Below are 27495 nucleotides of genomic sequence, written 5' to 3'. Positions count from 1 at the left end.
CCACAGTGAGAGCTATTATTCACAAATGGAGAAAATATGGAACACTGGTGAACCTTTCCAGGAGCACCCCAGTGTATTTTGAATTGTTGACACTTTTAAGTTTATTACTATATATTTTTTTGTTTGTTTCTTTTTTTTTCTTCTTCTTACCCTCAGTCTGAGATGATATGACCTGAAGTAGTGTGGTGGACTCACTCTGACTCTGACTGTTACAGTGTTGTGAAATAATGCTGACTGCTCTTCTGCTCTTCAGTGAAACCAAACCAGATAGAGACAATACAGATCTGCTCTCTCATTCAGGAGGGTGGAGCTGCTGATGATGATGTTGGAGTTTCTGAAGTTCCTCCAACCAGTTCTACTGGACCTGGGAGAGTGGGGCTTCAGGTTCGAGTTCTGGGTGGGTGGATGGGTGTGTGTGTAGGTGTGTGTGTGTGTAAAGTAGGGGGCGGGGCCAGGTCTGCTGTGTGTGTGTGTATGTGTGTGTGTTGAGAAAGCCTGGCCCAGTTCTCCACTCAGCTCAGGCCAGCCTCCAGGCCATGTGGACGAGGAACAGCGAGCGTTCCTGGGAAACATTTTACTAAGGACTTTTAAAGCCGTTCTCTGGGTGTTAGTACCGGTTTTATCTTTTGTTTTAACCTGTTTCTGGGTCGGAACCTTCATTCTGGACCTCTTTGTGTTCTCAGGTTCTAAAAAAGTTCATAAAGTTGGATTTTAAGCTGTATTGAAGCCGTGGAGCAGAATTTATCCTCTTTTAAAGCGTCTGTGTGGGTCCAGCAGGATCGTACACACCTGTAAAAGGCTTTATTATTCAGTGAACTGATTTAAACAGCTGTGTTTCTGTTATGGAGATCCCCCGGAGAAACACAACACACCCGTTTATTCACGAGGTGGAGCTGAGCACAGCGCGCAGGACTCTGGTAAGCTGTTTATTTTCATTCAAAACGTGTTTTTATAAAGTTTTATGGAGTTTAAAGGTGTTTAAAACAGCTTAAATCTGTTTATACACTGATCTGTAATCGGACACATCTCCCTGTTTCTCCTTGACTCGGTTCGGATGTGCGCATGCGCATTGAAAGTGCGTCAACTTTAACGTGTATTTTTCTTACGTTGATTTGTTATTGCATAGATTAAAAAAATGTTTTATTTAATTTTAATTAGTTCAGAACTTTATAAAAAAAATATTTTGTTTAATGTAGAAAAACGTTTTATACTTATTTTATGTTAAACAACCTTTGTCCCAATACGAAATGAATTTTATATTTTCGGAGAAAAATAATAAAACAATAACCACTACTGCTTTATAACCATTTTCATTATTAGTGAGATATGCTTTTCCTTTTGCGGTATAGTGCATAATTTTTATTGATTTATTTTTTATTTCAATGTAAACATGTAAAAATATATATTCATTTACCAGTTAATGGTATTGAATCTCATGTGGCATTGACTCAACCTTTAAAATAAAATTCAAAATCAAATTCATACACTTTATCAACACCATAGCAACCATATATACATGTTCCATAGCAGCAGCCCAAGCAACACCTTACTAAACATCTCCTTTATCATAGCAAAATCATGTTGTTATTATTAGTTATTAGTTATATGTTTAAATTGTATAGTTTAAATGAAAGCGAATTGTTTCATGACTTATGTAAAAAAAAAAGGAAATTAAAATAAATGGGATGGAGCTGGTGAGCTTGTTATATGGTTGCCTTGGCAACCACGTTAATTACTTAGTCTTGAAGGAAAGTGTAAAGTACACTTCTATAATTAGGCCTGAAGCAGTGAAGATGACACCATAATCTGTAGCCGTGGCAACCAGAATTATGCAAATATCCGGACTGCATGATGCAAATGTGCTGGCTTAGCATCAGGTGAAGGTCCCCACAGAGACGTAAGCTTTTATTGAGGGAGACACGTTTAGGCGTCTATAAGCTGACGTCCAGGTGTATATAGGGACACGTTGCTGTTTCTCTGGGAGACGCAGGTAGGCATCTGTAGAGGGAGACACATGTAGCACATTCTGCACAGAGATGTTTAGGCTTCAATATATGAAGAGACATGTAGACCTGTGTCTATATATGGTGTCTATATATGTGACACACAGGCATCTATATAGGGAGACATGTAGGCGTGTGTAGATAAACACAGGCGTTTATATAGGAACACGTAGTAGTCTGTATATTACACACAGGTGTATAATAGGGAGACATGTAGGTGTCTATATGGAGACATCTAGACATCTGTATATAAGGAGACAAGTAGGCGTTTATATAGGTATAGGTAGGCGTCTATATAGGGAGTCACGGAGGTGTCAGTATGTTACATGCAGGCATCTATATAGTATGACATGTAGATGTCTATATGGAGACATCTAGATGTCTATATTGGGGGACACACTTATGTAGGGATGCATGTAGGCATCTATAATACACAGGCATCTTTATAGGGAGACACAAAAGCAACTAATATCGAGAGACACGTAGGCGTCTATAGAGAGAGACACATGGACATCTATATAGGGACAGTTGTATGCGTCTATATAGGGCACCTATAGAATCTAACCAGTGTTTTCCTGAATGATCCATCATCATATAACATATTTCTCCTCCTCTTTTCAGAGCATCATTCTGGGCTGTGTTCTCTTCCCCATTCGCATCACCCTCGCCGTCCTCTTCTTCCTCGTTGTGTGGCCTATAGCTCGGCTGCGATTGGCCGGGCTGTCGGAGGCGGATCGGGCGCGGCCAGTGGAGGGATGGCGCCAGTGGTTCCTGCATCCCATCGCCCTGTTCCTGAGTCGAGGGGTTTTCTTCTTCACAGGCTTCGTGTGGATCAAGGTGAAGGGTCGTCAGGCGAGCAAGCAGGAGGCGCCGGTGCTGGCTGTCGCGCCCCACAGCGGTTTCCTGGACATGCTGGTGCTGTGCATGTCGGGACTGCCTACAGTGGTGTCTCGCTCTGAGAACTCCAAGCTGCCAGTAATTGGAGGTGAGAGGAACTCTGTGTTCATATTAGCAGTGATGCCACAGCCATACGTCAGTGTCTGAGGGTCCCACTGTGTTTTGTCATGTCATACACACTATACTGTATGTACACTGAATGTCCAAATGTTTGTGGGCATGATTTCTAATGAATGCAGCATTCAGCTACTTTAAGATGCGCCCATTCTGTGCTGACACAGATGTGCAAATGCACACACAAACATGTCTGGTCCATATAAATAAACATGATTCTACTTGCACCATGCGTATTGCCAGACTTTGGTTAGAGAGAGGGGTATAAAGGCCCCAGCATTGAGCTCTGGAGCAGTGGAACTGTGTTCTCTGGAATGATGTATCTCCATGCAATACTTCTGGGATGCAATGAAATCCTCACAGCAATGTTTTCTATTGAAATGTAGGAGAAAGTCTTTCTGTAAACTTTTTAATTTTCTTGATTTCAGAAGAAGCAGTCACTAAGCAGTTTACATTTCAACAAGTGAACTAGTTCTACAGGAGATTTCTCAGACTGCTGGTCTTCATGGCATGTAACTGGAATAAAGCTCACAGGCTGCGAGTAGGCTGGGCTGTTTTGTGAATAAAGCGCAGAGAATGCAGTATTACCTGTGTTGGCATTAAATTGTCATGGTGTGTTTGTAAAACCTGTGTTTATGTCGAGAGCTTGTGTTGACAGCTTCTCTACCAAACTATGCCTCAAAAACTACGCCAGACCTTCTTGTCCAACAGCAGAGTGTCTGACATCAAACATTAGCTTCTGGAAGAATGGTCATAAATTTCCATAAACAGACTCCTAAACCTGGTGGAAAACCTTCCCAGAGTAGTTGAAGCTGTTATAGCTGTTAAGGATGAGCTGACAGCATATTAAATCCTATGGATTAAGGATGAGATGTAACTTAAATTAATCCCTTAATCCCTTCTCCAGAAAAAACTCAACCTCATAGAAAAAGTAAAACAAACCTTCTTAATGTTTAATGGAAGTCAGTGTAAAATATTTTAATCCCAAGTCATGGTTCTGTTATCATGAAATTCTGATATGATATAAAGAACAACTGTCAAATTCACGTTAGGGTGAAAAATGAACAACTATGGAGCCACTAAGGTGATGTCATGTAAAAAAAAAATAATAATAATAAGATTGTGGACATGACCTAAGAAGTTGGAACAAGATCCTAATGTGTGGCCATGACTTATAAGGGCCTGGAAAGGAGATAATTAAGTCCTGGCCATATAAGTTGCCATGACTTAATTAATTTGTCCCCACAACTAAAGAAACAGTTAAAAAAGAGAATTACAAGGTAATCACTATTTCAGGATGCTGTTTAGGGTGGTAGTGTGCGGTTTGGGACACAGCCCCTGTTTTCAGTGTGTTTAAACTGAAAGTCCCCCTGGTCGTCCCCTTCTCACGTTCTTCTCTTCTTCTTCTTCTTCTGTGTTACTCAGCCCTGTTGGAGTTTAACCAGGCAGTGCTGGTGAGCAGAAAGGATCCGGAGTCCAGGAGGAAGTGTGTGTCCCAGATCAAAGAGAGGCTCACCTCTAACGGCTACTGGCCTCAGGTAGGAGTCTGGGTCAGAGGTCACCTGAGGAACTTTGCTTAATTGAAGACTCTTTGTAGTATCACACTGAAGATCAAAGAGCATAAACCTGTTATCTGAATGTGAATCCCTGTCCCTCTCCCTCTGCCCTGCAGATGCTGATGTTCCCTGAAGGAACCACTACTAACGGCCGAGCCCTCATCAAGTTCAAGCCTGGTAGGTGATATTGATTCAGAGGCACTCAGCAAAAAATGCCATTTTTACATATAGATTAATAATTATTAATATACAGCTCTGAAAACAAGTAAGACAGCACTTCAGTTTCTGAATCAGTTTCTCTGATTTTGCTATTTATAGGTTTATGTTTGAGTAAAATTAACATTTGTTGTTTTATTATATAAACTACAGACAACATTTATCTCAAATTCCAAACATATTTAGAGCCTTTATTTGCAGAAAATGATAAATGGCTAAAATAACAAAAATATGCAGAGCTTTCAGACCTCGAATAATGGAAAGAAAACAAGTTTATATTCATAAAGTTTTAAGAGTTCAGAAATCAATATTTGGTGGAATAACACTGGTTTTTAATCACAGTTTTCATGCATCTTGGCACGTTCTCCTCCGCCAGTCTTACACGCTGCTTTTGGATAACTTTATGGCACTCCTAGTGCAAAAATTCAAGCAGTTCAGCTTGATTTATATTCCAGAGGTTTTCAATTTGGTAAGATTAAAGAAACTCATAATTTGTAAGTGCTCTCTTATTTTTGTCCAGATCTGTATAATTAATAAAGTTAAACTGCATTGTGTATCAGGAACTACCCCACTTCTTCTACCAAACACTGACTTAGATGCATGTATTTATTATTTATTATATGCATCTATTTTATATGAATGATAATCTCTCTCTCTGTCTCTCTGTCTCTCAGGTGCTTTCTTGGCAGGTGTCCCAGTGCAGCCAGTGTTGCTTCACTATCCTAATAAACTGGTGAGTGAGGAAATCCTACTCTGCTGCCTGTAGATATAATTAGAGCTCTAATACCCTTCAACTTTCATACTCTCACTGTCCAGCATGGGTACAGAAATGTATGTATTCACATATTAATATGAACATACTGCAAACTCGGGCAATTTCAGAATACTCCAGTTAAGAGAGTATACAGTGGTATGAAAAAGTTTGGGCACTCCTGATAATTTTCTTGATTTTTCCTTTATAAATCATTGGTTGTTCAGATCAGCAATTTCAGTTAAATATATCATGTGGCAGATCATATCTTAGAAGTAAAATGAAGTTTATATGATTTACAGAAAGTGTGTAGTAATTATTTAGACTAAACTAGGCAGGTGTGTAAAATTGGGCACCCAAACAGAAAAAAAAACATCAATATTAAATAGTAAATCCTGCTTTTGCAGAAATAACAGCTTCTAAACCCTTCTTCCTATAGCTTTTAATTTGAGTCTGGTATCTGGTTGAAGGTATTTTGGATCATTTTTCTTTACAAATCATCTCCAGTTCAGTCAGGTTTGATGGTTTCTGAACATGAACAGCCCGCTTTAAATCACACCACAGACTTAAATAACATTCTGGTCTATTTTATTTTATTGTATTTATTCTTTTCTATGGTCTTTTTAATATGCTTTTTTTCTTTTTACATATATATATTTTATTTATCTATATTAAATATTGGTTTAATTTGTTTGTTTTTTTTACTATTTGTGTTCTTTATTATTTCTAATTTCTTATGAAGTATTTTCAATTCCTTTTCTACTGTATATGCTCGGCAGCATTGTAAAGTAGGGTGACTCAATGTATTCCTGAGGGAAAATAAAGGTTGATTGTTTGATTGATTGATTGATTGATACACATGTGCTGTAAAATACCAGAATGCTCCAGTTCCTGGTAATTATTTAACTAAATTACCTCTTTATAATTACTGTTTAATTTCTCTTTCAGGACTCTGTCCGCTGGACTTGGAAAGGAACATCATGGTAAGATTAAATATGTTTATATGCAGTATCTTTATGTCTGATAAATAATAAATGCATTAATATAAGTAAAGTAAATATAATAATTTAGTCATGGCAGTAATGTATATGGATTATTTTGTGTTGCAGGCTTGAGTGTCTCTGGTACACGACCTCTCAGCTCTACACTAACGTTACTGTGGAGGTGGGTGTGTGTGAGTGATCAGCTGAGCTGGTTTTGAGTGAAGTGATTAATATAGAGATTTTAACTGCGTCTCTGTTTCCCTGCAGTTCCTGCCGGTCTACACGCCGTCTCAGGAGGAGAGAGAGAACCCTGAGCTGTACGCAGATAACGTCCAGAAACTTATGGCCAAGTGAGTTAGCACTTTACTCACTTACTCACTTACTGTTTTGGTTTCTATTTTTTATTTGATTTTATATAAAACAGACGTGGTTTGCATCGTTTACTACTTTAAAGTACATTTAAATACCCTAAAAAGCCATTTAGCTACAAAACTACAATTTTTAAATATTTATCAAACATGTAACATTTTAAATAAACCAGCTGACACCCCATCCAAGAATAATACATTGATATTTAAGCCATATGGCCACATAGAAACCACTGTAAATCCCACGTGTGATGTATATAATGTACATTATTAGAGGATTATTTTTTTTTTCTACACTGTGTTTATTTCAGAGCGTTAAATGTTCCAGCTACAAATTACGTAATGGAGGGTCTTTTTCCTGCCACTAAACTGGGTGGTCTCTCACTTCCTCTGGAGTCTCCAGCTAAAGAGACCCTGAAACTCCTGCGGCGTCACGGGTAAGATTCAGATGTTGTATACTATATTTGTTTATGGTTTTCTTACTTCTTGGTATCTCATTCAAATGGTGAGGAGGACCTATCAGTGGATTATTTTAAATAAAAGCGTTGATTTTAAGGTTTGCTTACTCAATCCAGCTCCAATGATTTTAATTACTTAATTTAATGAATTATTTTAATATGATTAAAATAGTTTTTATAATTTTAAAATAGTATTCAAATATTCAGGGTTTGGTTTAAACCATCGTTTTAATTCTGGTATTCATTTTATAGTCTAATTAGATTAAACTAAATTTAATCCTGTTGCTTCATGATTTTAAACTTAAAACTAAAAAAGGTACATCTCTGGCACGGACAGTAATGTTTATGTTTGTATTAATGATATTTTGGATAATACAGCTCAGTTTAATATCTTGTTTTCTTTGTCTCTCTGTGTCTACCTGGTAGATTAGTTTAATCATAACAAAGCTTGTGATGAGTAGGGGGGTAAGAAAATATCGAATTTATTTAATCAGTGATTTTCTAGTCACACAGTTAGCTAGTTAGCTAGCTAGCTTTCTTGGCCATGCAATTTTAGCCAAAATTTACCTCAGTAGTGCTGTTCTAATAATACATTTACTTAAGCAGTGTACTTTGAGTCATATAATAACTGTGACTAACTGGTGGATTAGTTTAATGATGACAGGTGTAAGAAAATCTTGAAGTATCACAAGCAATACTATGTTGATTTTTAATTATTAGTGTACGTGTAAAGATTGGTGTCAGAAGTGATTCTTTTATTGTTTAAACACGCTCGCTAAACGGCAGTGTTGTACTATATCATTGGATATTGCTGTTCTGATCGGATATTTGTTCAGATTTTATTTTATACAGCATTATATCACCTTGCTTACAGTATAGAAATGTGTTCTGAATCAAAGACCCAATTGTATCGCCAAGCCCCACTGATGAGATAGTAGGGTTCCACACTGGAGATGAAGGCAGTTATTAGGATGGACAATATTAATGATGAGATTGTCAAAATCTGACAAACCTTTTTATGATATTGATTTAATGACTGTGTTTAGTGCAGTACTGATTGTAGTGATTGTACTCCTCTTTTTCTCTGCTCAGTTTCAGTACTGATCAGGTGGAGACGGTGGTGAACTCTATGGTTGATTACTGTCACTCAAAACAGGACACTGTGGTAAATGTAGAACAGCTGACCAGCCTGCTGGGACTGACCGCCAAAAAGACCGCTGCAAAGATCTGTTCCTTATATTCAAAGGTAGTGTGTGTGTGTGTGTCTGCTATACTAATAATATAAAAAACAAATCATATTTTTAGTTTTAAGTCTATTTTATAATTCTCTCTTTCAAATAATATTTTTAGTTTTAAGCCTTTTATAATTTTCTCTTGAATTGAATTTCAAAGTATGTGAGAAGAGCATAAAAATAAAAATCATGTGGAGAAAATACTCTCAGCATATGAGACTGTATACTTTTAAAAATAATATTTTTTATTCATTTATTTGTTTATTTATATGTATATATTTTTTTCCCTCTAATTTTGCGCACACACAGATTCTGTGTAGAGAGATGTGTAAAGTGTTCCAGAGTGTCTGTCTGCACTGCATGTGTGTGTGTGAACTGAGTGTGTGATAACAGCTGTGAATCAGGAGCTCCAGCTTGTTTGGAATGAAAACTCTGCATGCTTAGATAATTGTGTGTGTTTGTGTTTCAGAATGACACACTGGACCTGAGGCAGCTGTGTTTGAGTGTGTGTGCTGCTGCTTGTTTCAGTAGTCCAGAGGTTCTAATTCATACTGCATTCACGGTGGGTTTGTGTGTATTTGTATTACTGTTTCACATATCCTCACACTGCCAGTTATAGTTTATGACTCAGCCTGAGATGCTGAAATGTATCTACACTTCACAGCGACACAGATCACACACAGATTGTTCAGATTAGGGTTTGTGTAGTTGGGTTTAAGGTTATGGGTCAGATTAGGATGCGTATGGTTGGGTTTAGGGTCAGAATGGCTCAGATTAGGGTTCAGATGGTTGGGTTTATGGTTAAGGTGGTGCAGATTAGGGTTCAGATGGTTGGGTTTATGGGTAAGGTGGTGCAGATTAGGGTTCAGATGGTTGGGTTTAGGATCAGAATGGCTCAGATTAGGGTTCAGATGGTTGGGTTTATGGTTATGGTGGTGCAGATTAGGGTTCAGATGGTTGTGTTTAGGGTCAGAATGGCTCAGATTATGATGCGTATGATTGTGTTTAGGGTTAGGATGGATCAGATAAGGTTTCTTATGGTTGTGTTTAGGGTCAAAATGGCTCATTTTAGGGTTCATGCGGTTGGGTTTAGGGTCAAAATGGCTCATTTTAGGGTTCATGCGGTTGGGTTTAGGGTCAAAATGGCTCATTTTAGGGTTCTTGTGGTTGGGTTTAGGGTCAGAATGGCTCAGATTTAGGATTTGTATGGTTGTGTTTAGAGTTAGGGCGGTTCAGATTAGGGTTCAGATGGTTGTGTTTAGGGTCAAAATGGCTCAGATTAGGGTTCATGTGGTTGGGTTTTTGGGTCAGAATGGCTCAGATTAGGGTTTGTATATTTTGGTTTAGGGTTAGGATGGATCAGATTAGGTTTTCTTTGGTTGTGTTTGGGGTTGTTCAGATTAAGGGTTTATATGCTTGAGTTTTTTGGGGGTTAGGATAGTTCAGAATATGATTTGTTTGGTTAGGGTTAAGATTACTATGGTTGGGATTTAGTATGGTTAGGTTTAGGACTGTTAAGACTAGGGTTCTTATTAAGATTAGTGTTTAGATTTGTTAATATTTGAGTTAAGATTAGGACTAAAAATGGCTGTTTTTAGAGTTCAGATGATTTGATTTAAGGTCAAAGTTGGAGAAGGATGGGTTCTGTTTAGGGTTTTAGATTAGGATCAGGGTTAATATTGTTGGGATTAGGCTCAGGTCAATGCTAGTCCTCACGTACAGTAAAAGAAACATGCATGTGAGAGTGTGTAATCTTTTTCTTTAGGATAATCAGTGTGTTCTGACCTGTAGTGAACCCTGTGCGTCAGTAGGTCAGTGACCAGAGCAGCTGTGTTTATGCAGACTGACATCAATCTGTAGATAATAACACCTTCCGATATCAATAAAAAGGTGCCTCAATTACATCGAGCACAAACGCAGTGAGCAGAGCAGGCGTGGTCAAAGTACACAGCCTTCACAACTCGCCTCTGCCTCAGACTATTGGTGACACACTATCACATGACTTTTACCGCTCCTGTTTACAACTGCTGTTAATATTCTCATTTAGTGATGATGCGCTGTTAAACAACAGTGTGCTTTAAGCTGACCCAGGCTGTTTTACAAAGCTACTTAAGGTATAAGGTGGAACAATTAAGCCCACATTTATTAGGGTCACATTTATGTAATACTCTATTTTCATGTTACTACCTTAAGATTATAACTTAAATCAGCCATAATAAAGTTATTTTATAAAGAATATCATCTTACCACACCCACATCCACAGCCTTCTATACATTTTAACCAACTAAATTGATCTAAATCCTTTCGTATACGTTAGCGTGTGTTGTTTAAGAACTCCAGCAGCACTGCTGCTGTATCTGATCTACTCACTGTACCAGAGCAACACACACTTACACCTCATACACCACCACCATGCTAATCAGTGCTAGTCACTTCAGTGCCGAGAATAATAATGATCCACCACCCAGATAATAATGAGGATAATGATAAAGTATGTAATTATAAAACTACAAATTGTACTGTATAATAGGTGTAGAAACAAGTGGGTGGTCAATATGTTATGCTTTTCAACGGTCAGTGTAGCTTAATAGACTTTACATTATTCATATGAATACAGTTCAGTGAAAAATATATATTTTATACTGTCATGCCCTTAAAAGATAAACAGATGAAGATACATATTCTTTAATTATTTATAGATTCTTTACAAATTATGTGTTTTAGATTGAATAAATCACACTATGTTAATTCCATATTTTATTTATTCATTTCTTTATTGATATTTCACTTTTTTTTTTTTTTTTTTTTTAGTTTTCTATGTTGCTCTTTAATTTTATTTTATTATTATTTTTTTTTACTATTTTTGTGACGCTTACATTCAATATCGACTCTTTGTTTTGATATTTATGGGAGTTGGTTAGTATCTTATTTTTATGTTGTGTTCTGTGTTCTATGCATTAGCTAATTTATTTATTTAGTTCTCATTTATTGTATTGTTAAGTGAGAGTCCTCCCTTAATGTAAGCTGCTGTTAAAATCTTTTTTATAGATTGGTTGAATTCTCTATGCTCTATGCAAAATGGAATTTATACAATATAGTGATATTTTTCTGTTCTACATAGAGCATTATTACTTAACTTTATAATATGAATTATTAAGATATATTATAGTATATCTTAATCATATGATAATATTTAATATGATTAATGTAGTATAATGTTAGAGTATAGATTTTTTTATTTTCAGGTACAATAATACAAATATGGGCAATTTTAATATCATATGAAATCATTTCAAACATATTGATAATTACAATGCATTCCTCAGCCTTTTACAGATGCACTGTTCTTTCTACAGAGTCTGGTATCTGATTTAAGAGTATTAATGCTGAAATTGGGCTGTATGCGTGTGTGTTTTCCAGCTGTATGACCGGGATGGTGATGACCTCCTGAGCGCGGAGGATCTGTCAGGCCTGATGGCGGCGCTGGTGGGAGTTCCGCAGTACAGTATTGGAGAGATGTACACGGAGCTGAGCAGTAGACGACAGCCCACAGAAGGTCAGTAACCCAGTTCAGACCACCAGCTTTCATCCCTCATAAACAGTACTGATACTTCTGTTACTGTTCACGCAAGAGAAAAAAAGAGCACAAACTGATACAAACTGCGTTTCTCTTTTGAAACAAAAAAACTTGAATCGATTAAACTGAGAAAGATAAAGTACTGTGCAAAAGTTTTAGGCACCAAAGCAAATTGCACTATAAAGAATGAATGAATGAAAGAATGAAGTTCAACTTGTATAGCACGGGTTTCTAGAACCCCAAGGACGCTTTACAATTTACACATTTTACACACAAGCACATTGCACATCAACACTCATCCACACACCGGTGAGAAGCGGCAGCCAATAGCGCACAGCGTACTCTCAACCGGAAACCACCGTCCACCTGGGGGACTGCATCGGGCACTACAGCATTTATCAGGACTGAGTGCCATAACTGGGCACAGTCACACATATTTACACACACAACCTTAAACACATACCACACACTTTACACATACACACCAGATCAATTTAGAGTATCCAATTTACCTGATCTCCATGTTTTTGGAGTGTGGGAGGAAACCGGAGTCCCCGGAAGAAACCCACACAGACACAGGGAGATCATGGAAACTCCACCCAGATAGGGACTTGAACCCAAGACCCCAGTGCTGCGAGGCGAACGTGCTGCCCACTAATTTTTATCTCAACAATATGAGTGTTAAAAAAGCACCAAATATGATTTGAACAGATGCAAATAAACATGCATACATGAAAAGGATGCTCCTCAGCCAGCTTGTGCATATTATGTTCAGTTCCGTCAGCCGCTCACCTGATTTACCACATTTACCAATTTACCAAACCAAACTGTTAAACTCAGATGAGGAGGAGAGATTAGGAGATGTTTTAAGGAAAACAGGGCTGTAAAATTGCTGTTTGTATTTATTGTAATGCTGTATGTGTTTTACTGAGCTAATAAACACTTACTGCCCAAATAAGACGCTTATTATTTACTGAAATTCCCACAGGTGCCTAAAACATTTGCACAATACTGTATACTTATTAGAGCTCTGATATATCGTGTTTCTCGCACAAAAGAAAGAAAAAGATCAGAACACTGCAATCTTTTCTCCTCATCTTATCTACATGCCAACAAGCTGTTTGGAAAAGCCTTTTCTGAGCTATAATCATCAGCGTAAGCGGTTAGAGGTTACTTAGCGGTACTTGGATTTTAACTGATACTGTTTGCTTTGGTCAGATGAGACCAAGATAGAGCTTTCTGGCAACAAATACTGTAAGTGGGTCTGGTGTAACACTAAGGATGAGTACGCAGAAAAACACCTCATGCTCACCCTTAAGTATGGTGGAGGATCAGTTATGCTGTAGCCCTGTTTCTCCTCCAAAGGTCCTGGGAACCTTGTAAGGATACATTAAATCATGAACTCTTTGAAATATCAAGACATTTTGAATCAGAATCTGGTGGCCTCAGCTTGAGAACTGAAGATGGGTCGTCACTGGGTCTTCCAGCAAGATAATGACCCTAAACATGTGACCAAATCTACTCAAAAATGCTTCACAAGGCACAAAATCAAGCTCCTCTCATGGCTCCTCATCTCAGTCCCCAGACCTCAACCCATGGCACGTTTTGACAAGGGGTGTCCTATTTGACTGTAAATATAAAGATGATCCAGATTAGTTTTTGTTGCAAGTTGTTGCCCAAAAATATATGCTGAGTTGATGAATATTATCTAACCATTTGATTTCGTTTTTTTTTTTTTTTGCATCTGATTACAGCTGCGTTATACGACCTGCTGACGACACATCCAACCTACCGGAAGCTCCTCCAGGATCACTTCCAGTCTGAAGGAGCGGAGAAGGTCAAAGCCGACGGAAATCACAACGGCATTCCCAACGGAAAAGCCGGTCACAACAACAACGGCTTCCATAACGGAAATGGAGTTGTCAGTAAGAAGAGTGAATGAGGACCGTGGGGTTATTTAATTTAAGAAAGTGTCATTGGGGAAGAACTGTATTGCAATAAAAAGGAAGATGAAGAAAAAAAAGATGCGGAAAAGTTCAAACACTAAATGTAGATCTGATCTGAAATCAGTCTCTATGCACCCACCTGTTTTATCCAAGACTGTATTTGCTATTATTTTTTTAGGTGTGAATGGTTTGTGTGTGTGTGTGTGTGTGTGTGTGTGTGTTTAAATGTTCACTGTATCAGAGGAAACGTTTACTGGTCTGTGTGATTGGACTCCTGCTGGTTATCTTTTTGACTTTTTGTCTTTTTGTTTTATTGTTTCTCCATGATGAACCAAAGCCATTATTTGTACACTATCTGTAAGTCTGTGAGTTTGTTGAGATGGATGTTGGTTTAAAGTGCCTTGATATTTGTACTTGTACAAATTTTGTATTAGTTTTATGTTTACTGAAGGACTGTCTTTTTGTATGTTCTTTTTTAAATATCTGCTTGTGAACCAAAGGATTTCGTACCAAAGAATGCTGTTCAAGGGACATTTTAATATATGAAGTTTGTAAATAAAAATGAAATCAGGATGGTTTCTGCGTTGTCAACTTTGCCCTCTTTCTCTTTTGCAGTGTTGCTAGTCTGTCGCTCCACCTTTGTCGTAGTCCCTTCTGACTGGCTTGAGCTTTTACTCTTTAGCTCCACAGCTTTTTACCATGTGTTTTATAGTGTTTTTGTGAAGAACAAACTCGAGTAACCTCCTCTGCTCTCTCTCTTCTGCTCTCATTTCTCTTGGGGTGGCTGGAGATCCCCTTGTTTTCCATCTCGGCCTTTCTGAGCTTGATGGTGTGCTGCTAGCTTTCAAATTTGCAACGTCAAATTGAAATCCTGGCTTCTTGTTACTGGTCATTTTTTGCTTCTTTGTTGGAAGACTCTCCAAGCTTTTGTCACTGTTTGCCCTCTTTGCCCTTGTCAAGGATCCTTCTATTTCTTCTCGCTTATCGTTTGTTCTCTCCTCCTCTTTTCGTCTAGTTTGAGTGAGAACTAGAGCTAAAAGCGATGATTTTAATGGCTTCTTGCTCCTTGTTGACGATCTGTTTAGACCTTGGCACTGTAACCCTTGGTACTCACATCTACTCTGCTGATCTTGTCCAAGATCCCTCTGCTCCTGCCACTGCAGGCCTGTGGTGGACGTTGCTGGTCGTTTTCTTGCTGTTTCCTCTTGTTTCGTCCTTGTCCCTTTCCTCGTCATGACCATGTGTTGACTATGCTGTCTGGTTTGAGACCTTTTGGCAGCTTTCTCTTGTACTTCAGTCAAGCTTGTCTTGTTTTTTCCAATGCTTTTGTCCAAATTCTGCTTTCCTTTTCCTCCATTTCCCAACAGAAGCTGTTGGGATGCCGTGCAACATTTTCTAGTTATCCTCCTCTGATCTGTACTTCCATTGCTTACTTGATCTTGCACTACACTTCGCTCAAATTGGTCTATTCTCTCTGATTGGTCTATAACTTGAATTTCAGGCACTTTTTCCTCATCAGCCCCATGCTTGATGACCCTTGGCATATCTACAAGACTGGTCTTTCTATTATAAACCAAATAATTTGTGTTTCCCTTCTTGTTATGAGCCTGAACATCCTTGTCCTTTTTGTCAAAGCTTCTTGTCCATCTTCTTTCATCTACAAGTGTCACCCAATTAAGCTTGCCCCTTCTTGCTGCTTTACCGGTTGTCATCTCCTTTGCTTTTACCAGGTGATGTTTTCTGTGTCCCTCATTTGCTAACATTGGGTTTACAGCTTGTTTTGGTGCCTTTGTCTTCATTTTCACATCAACATGTTTTCCTGCTGTCTCTTCAGATTGCAAAGAACCTGATCTCCTTGTCTTTCTGGTGTCCATAACAAAGCTATGAACAGCCTTGTTGTTGATTTCTTTTGGTTCTTGGTTTGGTTTGCTTTCTGATCTAGGGATTGTTGAAAGTGTAGATGAAGTGAGGAAGTTCGGGCTTGAGGAAGAGGATGTTGTCAGGAGCCGAGTCACTTCTGGATGATGATATTCTGTATGATGGTCAATGGGCTCATTAAGATTGTCTTTAATCGGCAGCTGTGCAGCTGGACATGCCTGCTCTACTGGGTTCATGACCATCTTGGGAAGGTCATCATTGTTATCTGTCACATGAAATGTTTCCATGTCAGTCCCATCCCTGTCGTTTTTTAAATCGGCCATGCTCTTATTCTGTGACTGCTGTCCTGTCATACCTTTGTCGGCATTGTCCTCTTTGATCACATCCTTAGAAGACATTTCTACAGAGGCCCCAGAGGTTATATTTTCAGTGTTCTCAGGAGACTCCAGATCATTCTGGAAACTATTGAAGTCAATTCCAGTGCTTTGGAACTGCTTCCACAAGGTTTTGGGACTGGAAGCTTGCTTGATGTCTTCACTTACTGAACCAATAATAGGTGCACTTGTATGTGAAGAAGAAGGCACATTCTGGTCAGACAGGCAAGATTCAACTGCACTATGGATGTGCTTTTGAGCTAATGTTGGTAAAGAGCAGTTTTCTGGGACACAATCAGGATGTCCCATGCTACTGTGATTGATAGAACTCATCTGGAAGTAAGATAAAGGTTCAGGCAGTGGAGGAAACATTTCAAATTTAACCTGGGTGTTCACATTTTGAAAAGGTAAAAGCTGTAACCCAGTGCTTGAGGCAGGAACCGGGACATCTTTGTCAGGTAAGGGCATTCCAGGATCACTCGATTGATTTAGCAAAGCAGGTTTTTCACTGAAGGTCGTAGGTGGTGGAAGTATACTATTGTCTATGTAGTAGCCAGATTGGAGAGTTTGAGGCTGTGGTTCAGGGTGTTGTTTTGGTTCTGGTGCTGTAGCATAAATGGATTCATCTGGGGATTGAGGATGTAAGTGGCATACTTCTGGTGCTACTTCTGAGTCGTCCTACAATAAGATTCGATCAGAAATGTTTAATGCATTTTCAAAAAATATATAAGTACATGCCAACAACTCGAGAAACTCATTACCTCACTGACAACGTGACTGCAAAACCCATCTTGCTCCTTGTCATCATACTGCATGAATTTCTTGTCTTGATTGTCATCAGACTCTTCTTTGTCATTTGTCTCTGGAGCTTCCATGACCTCGCTGTACTCGTCTGGTGCCGCTTTAACTACGTCAGGTGGTGCTGAGTTAGAGCCTTTCTTCTGATCAGCAGCTTCAAAGACAGAAAGAAGAAAAAAAATGCTTTTTTTAAGCTTAATTAAATAGATATTCCACTCTTAATATAAGGAGATACAAGGCTAAATGCAGACCTTGGCCCATGGCTGGTGGTTCGTCTCTCACAGTTGGAGTTTGCTGTTGTTGCTCAGTGTCTTGACTGCTTGCTGCTTCTATTGTCCATAAGCTTACCATTTCCTTCAGTTCATAGTCCATGAACCTGGTGGAACACATGCATGTCTGTAGGCATTTTTCTGCTTTCCCTTATCCCCAAAACATGCAATCACAAATCTCATAATCTAAAGCCAATTTTCCCTGGCCTGATGAATGCTCCTTCATTCCCAAGCCCAGTGTTTCTCAATTCTGGCCCTGGTACTCACCTGCCCTGCATATTTAGACCTTTTCCTGCTTCTGAAGGACTCGATTCCACTAATTAGTTCATTACAAAACACTGCCCCAGCCTTATAATTGCACAAGCATTTTCTGGTCTTTTAGGTGTGCCATCATTCCCTTATCATATAAAACCGCCATTGTTTCCCAGCCTCATAAGATACATAAGATTCCCAGACTCCAGATAACTGTGCCGATGTTCCATGTCATGCAATCTTCATAGTCATTCCGACTTCATAGGTGTGCAAACTTTTCCCAGTTTCATCGATGCATCATCGTTTCCCATTTTATAAACCATCTCTAAACAGTAAAAAAAAAATATTAAGAAGTGTTCTAAATCACACTAAATTAGTAGAAATTAGCTGTTCCCTAGTCTCAATGGTTACTACTAGTACTACTGTTTTTGCAGTGGATGAGACCAAGCTCTACTGTTTTATTGGTTTATACACTTAATTGGCTGGTTCATGGTCTATTCTGACTACAGGACAACAGCCCTTAAATAGTGTAATGTGCTATAAAATATTTTATAAAAATGAAAATACATGATGTCCATTGTAATGGATGCAGGGTCTGTAAGGCCAGGGAATTGCAAGGTTCAAGCCGATTCTGAAATCACCCTGCAACTTTACAATTCCCACACTAAGACAACAATTGCTGACATGTATAGTAGTGTTCTGAAATGCAATCTGGTGTTTATTAGATGCTGGTAACAATCATACTGACCTCTGAGCCTCGTGGTAGTACTCCATTCGTTCAAAGTCGGACAGCTTCTCCCACTGTGACACAGCGATCTTCACTGCTTCAAAACGAGGGACACCGGGGCATTGAAGAGTGATGGAGTTTATTACTTGTCTAAATAAATACAAAGAAAGATGTTTCACAGATATGATGTGATTTTAAAGTAGTTTGGTAGAGTTTTAGCTTAGCAATATGCTATTGTATGTATTTATTTCATTTTACCCAATTAAGCAGAGCCAATTAACCCACCAACTCACTAACATTCCATTTATCACTTGACCCTAGGAAGACAAAGCACTCGAAGAGTCCCAGAGAGAGCATGGCAAATTGTGCTGCTGATGGTGATGCATTTCAGCTTAATACTCACATGAAGAAGCAAGCCAAGGCCTCCACATCTGGACTGCTGGTGTAGACAAAAGATGCTACCTTGCAGAACATCTGCCAGCGCCTGTAGTTTTTATACAGTTCCTTTGAAGGATTATACCCCTCGCAACACGATTGTACCACAAGGGGCTGTTCATGTTCATGGCTGGTGTTACATTGGAAGTCTTGGCAAGGAAGGAGCGGGACCTCACTGAATGAAGGAGCAGCTGATACTGATGATGTAGTGCTATACATCTGAGGCACTTGAGGGCCAACTGTGAAGTTTGACTGGTTGATCTTCATATATGAACTATGTGGGAGCCAGATTCCATTGGGCAACTGAAGGCTTGGCTGGAAGAAGTCAGGTGGTAATTGATGATTTGATTGCATCCCGTTAACCGTGAGACATGGGACTACTGGAAGATAAGAAGGATGGACATGCTGGAGTCTGGGTAATTGATAGGCATTACCACATGGTTCAGTTGAGACATAGTTGGAGGTGGAAGGCAGGTTTAGAGGCAGTGATGGTCCAGGGACGTCTTGAAAAGGTTGTGGTTCTGGAGGAGACTGAGATATGAATCTTGCCTCTGGAGGAGGCCATATGAATGCATTCTCCATGGCTTCGAAAGAGGAAGGTGGAAAATTATGGGAAGAATGAAGTTTTTCACTACCATGCCCTTGATTGTTTTTCTGACAAAGCAGTTCCAAGATTGCAAGCTTAGTTTCTTGCTCTTCCATTTGAGTTGGAACAAGCTCAGTTTGGTTCTTAGTATGTTTTGAACCAAAAATGGGCTCAGGATCAGGTACATACACTGCAGGATTTACTGGTGGCTCCATGAAAGGTTTTGGATGATCTTCGGGAAGGGCGACACATTCTGGGCTCATAAAGATGTAATCTAAAAAATTACAAGGTGCACTTGCAGATCCAAGTTCCAGTTTAGCTTCAGTTGAAAGCACTGATGTTTCAAATGGTGTAGGATCTCCTAAGGTCCCTTTGCCATCATCTGGCTGCAGTGTGTTCATTGTTATGAGCTCGTCAGTGGACAACAAAAGGGATGCCAGGTCTGGAACAGCACCATAGTCCATGGCTTCGATAGAGGAAGGCGGAGAGTTATGGGAGGAATGAAGTTCTTCAGTACCAGGCTCTTGATGGTTTTTCTGCAACCAATCAAGTGGTTCAGACTCCAGATGAGACTGAACAGGATCTTCTGCCATCAGACGAAGCAGTTCCAAGATTGCAAGCTTAGTTTCTTGCTCTTCCATTTGAGTTGGAACAAGCTCAGTTTGGTTCTTAGTAAGTTTTGAACTCAAAATGGGCTCAGGATCAGGTACATATACTGCAGGATTTACTGGTGGTTCCATGAAAGGTCTTGGATGATCTTCAGGAAGGGCGACACATTCTGGACTCATAAAGATGTCCTCATCTACAAGGAAGTCTTCTAAAAAAAGACAAGGTGAACTTGCAGATTCAAGTCCCAGTTCAGCTTCAGTTGAAAGAACAGATGTTTCAAATGGTGTAGAACATCCTGGGGTCCCTTCACCATCTTCTGGCTCAGTGGACAGGAAAAGGGATGCCAGGTCTTGAACAACTCCACAATCTTCTGCGTTTTTTCCAGTGCCCTCAGTGATTGGGGTTGTCATGGCTTTCTCTGTCCTTTCTCCTCCTTGCTCTTGAGAAGGAGGGGAACTGGTGGCTTGATCCACAAGTGAGGTCTACAGGTGAAGGTACATCTGCATGAGAAAACTAAGAGAAAGTACAAAAAATGAGGTTAGTATTGCGACTGTTCTTCTGAAATTAAATGTATTTAAAAGTATTTATCATGCTTTCATCGTAGTGACTGCCTCTAATGTCCAAAAAAGCTTTCTATTAAATTTTTAAGCTTTGTTGTGAGGATTTGATTGCATTCAGTAGCAAGAGCAGATATAACGTTAGTGAGGTCAGAATTCCTGAGAGCCTAATGCTAGTCCACACTGTCTGCCATGGTCATTCATCTTTGTATATGGTTTAATACCAAACGCTTCATCACATATTTTTGTTCAACCCCTTGAATTAAATATGAAAGTCTACACTTAACTTCTTCTCATTTGCTTCATTTTAAATCCAGTGTGGTGTCACATAGAGCCCAAATCATGAAAAATGTTTCCCTGACCAAATATTTATGGAGCTGACTGTATTTCTTTTCTGTATGGAAGGCCAATAGTACAGTTTCCTAAACTGCTGTAATAAACAGTGAGCTGTAGAGGAGGTATTATTATTATTAGGCCTGATACAGCTGTACTATACTCAGTGTTGTGCCAGTTCACAGCTTTTCTGAACTAGTTCAGTTCATACATGCTCAAAGTGAACAGTTCACGTTCAAAGTTCACAATTTTAATTCTGAACTAGTTCAAAGTTCAGTTCATTTTACTTTTTTTCTGAGATATTCTAAGTTCTTTGAAACTGCTTATTGTAGACATTTGCTCATGACACTGCAATTGTGGGTTTCTTACCAGGTGATGAAAATGTTCATAAGGAGAATCGGTGTCTGTCTCCAGTCATCACTTCCACTAGCCATTTTTTTTTATTGCAGCGCTTTCTCTCACTCCCGTCATTGCTCTCTCTCTCTCTCTCTCTCTCTCTCTCTCTCTCTCTCTCTCTCTATCTCTATCTCTTTCTGTATCTCTCTTTCTCTCTCGCCCTCGCGCTCCGCGCTCTCGTCGTCGGTCTCTCTCTCTCTCTCTCTCTCGCCCTCGCGCTCCGCGCTCTCGTCTTCGGTCTCTCTTTCTTTCTCTCTCTCTCTCTCTCCCTCTCTCTCGCCCGCACTCTGTCGTTGGTCTCTCTCTCTCTCTCTCTCTCTCTCTCTCTGCGCTCTTTTGAACTCGTTCATGCACAACACTGAATATACTGTACTGTACTCACCTTTCACTGCAGTGCAAGTCAACAGAGCCTCCAGCTATCACTGAAGATCGGTTCGCTCACTTCATCAGTTATCAGTGCAGCTTGTTTTTATATTTAAAAATAAACAGCATTCTATTCAGCCAATATAAACCACATTTAATTTACTATAATAATAATAATAATAATAATAATAATAATAATAATAATAATAATAATAATAAACACAGGAAATCTCCTTGGAATAAGGATTATCCATGTTCATTTTAATAATAGTAATAATAACAACAATTTGCTAGAATTAAACTGGCAAGACTTAACTATTTAAAAATATATACTGTAAAAAATATATTATAATAATAAAGTAAAAACAATATAATTTATTCATTTTGAATATAGTTAAGGACAGTTTCATTTGTTTTTCCGCTCATTAAAGAAACACAAACTGCAGCTATATTTAAAGCTAGATTGCACGGCTAAATTGTGCATAACATATCCTATAATAATAAGGATAATATCATATCATATTATATAATATTATAGATATATTACTAAAAATAATATACTATTAACTACTCAACTAACTACTGAAGCATTTTGCTCAAGTAAAAGTATAAAAGTACTGGTTTCAAAACTACTAAAAAATTCAAAACAGTAAAAGTAAAGTAAGGGGAAAAATGCCTTTAAGGTAAACAATTTAATATTTATGCTCTGATATCTATTATAGCAAGTAATTTGTCCGAATTAAACAATAATAATTATTAATAATTGGTGCAGCTATATTTTAAGTGCACAACTAAATAAACATAATAAAAAGTACAGCTGAGGTTAAACAGCTCCTTAAATAAATAAATAAATGACAATAATAATAATAATAATAATAATAATAATAATAATAATAATAATAATAATACTTTTGTAACAATTAATGAATTAATTAGGGAAATAAAAGTGCGCTAAAATATGCATAGTAAAAAGTACAGCTGAGGCAAAACAGATCATATAATAATATACAATGTCATATAATATAGGAATATTTCTAATAATCCTCATTTTTATCCTTATTATTATTATTATTATTATTATTATTATTATTATTATTATTATTATTATATAAAAATGAATTTAGTATAAAGTGTGGCATTATTGTACCGGCAGGGGGCGGTCGCTCTGCAGCGATGATGAGTCGTTACTAAGAACTCCATTTCCCATCATGCTCCTCGCTCCTGACTTATACCGGATGTGGTGTTGAGGAGCAGAGGAACCGCGTGGTTTACGCAGATACTGGACTGTTCTTCGTAAAGCGCTGATTTATCTCATTTTCAGCTCTTTAATCCGGTTTAAAGGCTTCAGATCATCTAATCTAAACTCCAGAGGAACCGCGCTGTAACCATGTTTCTGCAATTCTACCTGAACGAGAACGGAGAGCGGGTCTACACCCTGAAGGTCTGATCCGGATCCTGATCCGCTTTAACGTTACTCACTTAACTTTACTAACCAAAAGCTGATGTAGGGTAAAAAAAAAACGAAGTTGTTCAGATCTTACATTCTGGTTCAGTTAGTCTGGGGTGGTGGACCAGCTTTTTATATCGTCACCAGTAAAGTGTAACGTTAGCTCATGTAACTAGTTATTATGAGTTGGGTGGTTGTATCTGGTTAACAAGACTGATCAGTTTGGCCAAGCTAACCAAAATAACCATGAAGACAATACTGTACCCTGCGAATAAGCCAGTTCAAGAGCAGGGTTTTGCTGGTAAGTTAGCTGGTAAGAAGCTGGTAGATGGTCTTAAATACTCATTTATGGTTAATGTGTTTTTTTTATATGAAACTAGGCATCCAGGCCAAAACGGACCAACTAGCTGATTAACTGGCTGTTAAACATCACTTTGTGTGTTTGTTGTTTGTGTGACTGGTGTGGTGTAGTGGATAACACCACTGCATGGCACATGTGGGAGACTGGGGTTTAATTCCCAATCTGGGTGCGTATGCTGTGCTACATCAATTGGTGGAGCCAGGGGCAAGACTCCTGACACTACATTGGCCCACCTCTGTAACATCAGTAAAAGCAAATCAAATTCAACATATTGAACACTATGCTAATTGATAGCTGATTAACCAGCATATAGTCTGTTTTTGCCTGGATGAGCAGCTTTTTAATCACACTCACCATCAATTATCTTCATGTTTATGTAGTAAATATAGATTCTCTTGGTTTTCTCTTTTAATTATGGTGCTTTGCAAAGTGTTGAGTATTATAAAAGCATGCTCATGATTTAAGTATTGTCTTATTGTTTGGCCCTATAAATGATATAACTCCATAAAATAACTGTATGTGCAAATAAAAGTTAATTAATTAAGAGAAAGATGGCTAAATTTGACACTTTCTAAGAAGTTCCCAGAGGAAAAGAAATTGCTGTATTGTGCAAAAGAGTAGAGCCAGTGAGAATAGAAAAAAATAAGAGAAAAGAAAAAGAAATCTGACAAAATAGAGTGTAAGACAGAACAATAAACACATGCAGCAAGTCATTAAACATTTGCTATTTATGTTTCTGTGTGCTACTAGAACATTGTATGTTGGACATACTGTAGTGAATAGTACAGTATACATGCAGTCAACATTTATTTATTTATTCTTTATTAATATTCCAATTTCAGAAAGTGGATCCAGAAGGCCAGCCCACCAGCTCTGCACATCCAGCTCGATTCTCCCCTGATGACAAGTTCTCCCGGCACAGAGTGACCATAAAGAAACGCTTTGGACTTCTGCTGACCCAACAGCCACGACCTGTGCTGTAACAGAGCACCAAACAATGGACACATCAAGGACATGAAGTGTGTGTTTGCGTGTGCACATGCACACGTTTGTGTGATGTTGGTTGCGTAATATTTTGTTTTACTCTATCCAGTAAAATTGTATAATTATGTTGTTATACAATGTCTAGAGACATCATTTTAAAATGAAAATTTTCCTCAGTTTAATTGAAGCATTTTCTTTAATCTGAGTAAATGTGATACTTTATTAAATCAGGAGAACATTTCTCTCTGTTTTTCTGCAGTTTACCCTTTGCTTCTGGAATTTTGAAATGAATTAATTTGTCACATTTTTAACTCCACTCTCAATCTCTGAGTTTTTTTTCTTTGGGGAAATGAACCCCTTATTCAATAAAACTCATTTGCTAACCTACTGCTGGGTCTGTTTATTGTTTTACCAACATAGAGTGTTGTAGTGCAGCTGTCAGGAAGATAAGATGGGGCCAGAAAAAAATAGAAGAAACCTACCAGACCACTACAGAGCCGCTTTTAAAATTCTACATTCTACATGCAAAAAATGACCCCATATTATAGAATAGTATATTAGGTTATCTACCCACTTGTGAATAATGGTGATTTTCATTAAAGAAAAATCTTAAGGACTGCTACTTTAAGTATTTTGGAAAGTCAACAAGCAGATATGTATTATGTTACTTATCATTATAATTTATTATGTTTTTGTTATTTTACCCAATTTGAAACAGTGACATTTTAACATTGTTTAGTGGTAGAAGGTAGATTACTTTTTATTTTTTTATTTATTTATTTATTTATTTATTTATTTATTTATTTTTTACTTTATATGTATATGGATTAAAGTACAGTAGTGAAGTAAAAATAATACTCCAGTAGATATAGATACAGTATTTTAGTACTTATGTGCAGTTGTGAAGCAAATTCTATTTTTCCTGTTACACATATCTGGTTAAATATATATATATATATATATATATATATATATATATATATATATATATATATATATATATATATATATATATATATATACAGCTCCGGAAAAAAATAAGAGACCACTTAACAATTATGAGTTTCTTTGATTTTACCAAATTGAACACCTCTGGAATATAATCAACAGAAAGATGGATGATCACAAGCCATAAAAACCAAGTAGAACTGCTTGAATTTTTGCTCTAGGAGTGGCATAACATTATCCAAAAGCAGTGTGTAAGACTGGTGGAGGAGAACATGACAAGTGTGAATAACTGTGATTTCAAAACAGGGTTAATCCATCAAATACTGATTTCTGAACTCTTAAAACTTTATTAATATGAACTTGTTTTATTTGCATTATTTGAGGTTTGAAAGCTCTGCATCTTTTTTATTTCAGTATTTCTCATTTTCTGCAAATAAATGCTCTAAATGTCAATGTTTCTGTTTGGAATTTGGGATAAACGATAAAACAACAATGTTCATTTTACTCAAACATTTACCTATAAATAACAAAATCAAAGAAACTGATTCAGAAACCTATATATAAGACTACATTACCCATGCTGCACATCGGTTCCTTTTGTACGGAAAGCGAAAGTGGCCAAGCGAGCCTGTGTATAATACTCTATTAGACAGTGCAGGAGGAGGAGGACGGGCGGTAACTGAAGCACGAATGGGTTTAGTTTAATTCAGTTCATCCAGATCAGGCGCGGCTTTCCCCGGAACTGAGGCGAGACAAGGTGACTCCAGGTAAATGTGCTGGATGGGGAGAATCGGGGAGTGTTTATGGTTGGGGATAATGGGGCTGTGTTTATTACCTGGCAGCTGCAGGAGCTGCTGGGACCTGGGAGCTGTCAGATTTGACTAATTACACACATAGCTAACTAGCCAGCATGCTAAATAGGTAGGCGCTTTATGAGCTAGATAAAGGGTAAAAGCCCTTAATGAATTAGCTAGTTTATCTAACAAATCCTAACCCGAGCAGTAAACAGAGAAACAGAAACAGAGAGAAAACAGTGCTGCCTGCTGCCTCCATTCACTACAGCTGGCTGCTGGTGTGTTGTGCTGGGTATTCCTCCGCAGTCCTGGCGCAGTGCTTTGGCTAAAACATCAGCCAGATTTTTATCACTTTATCCCGGTCTAAACTCTCATCTGACCGGCGCCGCATCTCTGACACGGCCGAATATTATTGTGCTGTAAACGCTGCGCTGTGTCCGCAGACTCCGGGCTGGACTGACCGGTCCGATCCAGAAATCCTAATTGGCTTAATATGGATGCTAGCGGGGCTAGTTAGCTAGCTAAGCTAACTGTTAGCTAAGTTAGCTGAGCTGTGATGCTAGCGGGGTTAGTTAGCAAAGCTAACTGAACTGTGTGATGCTAGCGGGGCTAGTTAGTTAGCTAAGCTAATTGATATGTGTGATGCTAGCGGGGCTAATTAATTAGCTAAGCTAGCTGCACTGTGTGATGCTAGCAGGGTTAGTTAGCTAAGTAAGCTAACTTAGCTTAACTGTGTGATATGACAGCAGGGCTAATTAGTTAGCTAAGCTAGCTGAACTGTGTGATGGTAGTGGGGCTAGTTAGTTTTTTCTCTAAAGCTGTTTTGTGACCACTTCTGTTGTGAAAAGCGCTAATATATAAATTGAATTGAATCAAGTTGGCTAAACTTACTGAACTGTGTGATGCTAGCAGGGCTAGTTAGTTAGCTAACTAGTTAAGCTAGCTGAACTATTTGTTGCTACTGAGGCTAGTTAGTTGGCTAAGCTAGCTGAACTGTGTGATGCTAGCGGGGCTAGTTGTCTAGCTAAACATGCTGAACCGTGTGATGCTAGCAGGGCTAGTTAACCAGCTAAGCCAGCTTTACTGTGTGGTGCTAGTGGGGCTAGTTAGCTAGCTTGACTAGTTAAACTGTGTGATTCTAGCCGGCTAGTTGAACTGTGCGATGCTAGCGGGGCTAGTTTGCTTTCTAAGCTAGCTGAGCTGTGATGCTAACGGGGCTAGTTAGTTAGCTAAGCTAGCTGGACTGTGTGATTCAAGTGGGGCTAGTTAGATAGCTAAACTG

At 38.4% G+C, this 27495-nt stretch overlaps 4 protein-coding genes across 4 annotated transcripts in view; 3 read left to right on the top strand and 1 right to left on the bottom strand.

Moving 5' to 3' along the window:
• The first annotated feature begins 357 nt into the window (after nt 1-357).
• Nucleotides 358-14680, top strand: lpcat4 (lysophosphatidylcholine acyltransferase 4). The gene is made up of 13 exons (XM_007230265.4): nt 358-917; nt 2625-2988; nt 4440-4552; nt 4687-4747; nt 5461-5519; nt 6486-6520; nt 6647-6701; nt 6788-6870; nt 7200-7325; nt 8439-8592; nt 9048-9140; nt 12000-12135; nt 13911-14680. The coding sequence occupies exons 1-13, from the start codon at nt 843-845 to the stop codon at nt 14096-14098; spliced, it is 1542 nt and encodes a 513-aa protein (XP_007230327.2). The 5' UTR covers nt 358-842; the 3' UTR covers nt 14099-14680.
• LOC103045361 (uncharacterized) lies at nt 14620-21854 on the bottom strand. The gene is made up of 6 exons (XM_049472648.1): nt 21699-21854; nt 18804-20543; nt 18422-18550; nt 17404-17528; nt 17116-17306; nt 14620-17032 (listed from the first exon to the last, which is right to left on the bottom strand). Exons 2-6 carry the CDS (start codon nt 20438-20440, stop codon nt 14774-14776), a joined length of 4341 nt encoding a protein of 1446 aa, XP_049328605.1. The 5' UTR covers nt 20441-20543; nt 21699-21854; the 3' UTR covers nt 14620-14773.
• A 1042-nt stretch (nt 21855-22896) lies between these two features.
• Nucleotides 22897-24858, top strand: nop10 (NOP10 ribonucleoprotein homolog (yeast)). Its single transcript, XM_007230264.3, has 2 exons — nt 22897-23120; nt 24330-24858. Exons 1-2 carry the CDS (start codon nt 23067-23069, stop codon nt 24468-24470), a joined length of 195 nt encoding a protein of 64 aa, XP_007230326.1. The 5' UTR covers nt 22897-23066; the 3' UTR covers nt 24471-24858.
• Nucleotides 24859-26046: 1188 nt separating this feature from the next.
• LOC103029714 (solute carrier family 12 member 6) overlaps nt 26047-27495 on the top strand; it is a 28096-nt gene continuing 26647 nt past the window's right edge. Inside the window, exon 1 of the mRNA XM_022682040.2 lies at nt 26047-26186. The gene's annotated coding sequence lies outside the window, so the exon portion shown is untranslated. The remainder of the gene's footprint in view (nt 26187-27495) is intronic.

The sequence above is a fragment of the Astyanax mexicanus genome, chromosome 25, assembly GCF_023375975.1.
Source record: "Astyanax mexicanus isolate ESR-SI-001 chromosome 25, AstMex3_surface, whole genome shotgun sequence".
NCBI classification, from domain to species: domain Eukaryota; kingdom Metazoa; phylum Chordata; class Actinopteri; order Characiformes; family Acestrorhamphidae; genus Astyanax; species Astyanax mexicanus.
This window is presented reverse-complemented; position numbering and strand designations above follow the sequence as displayed.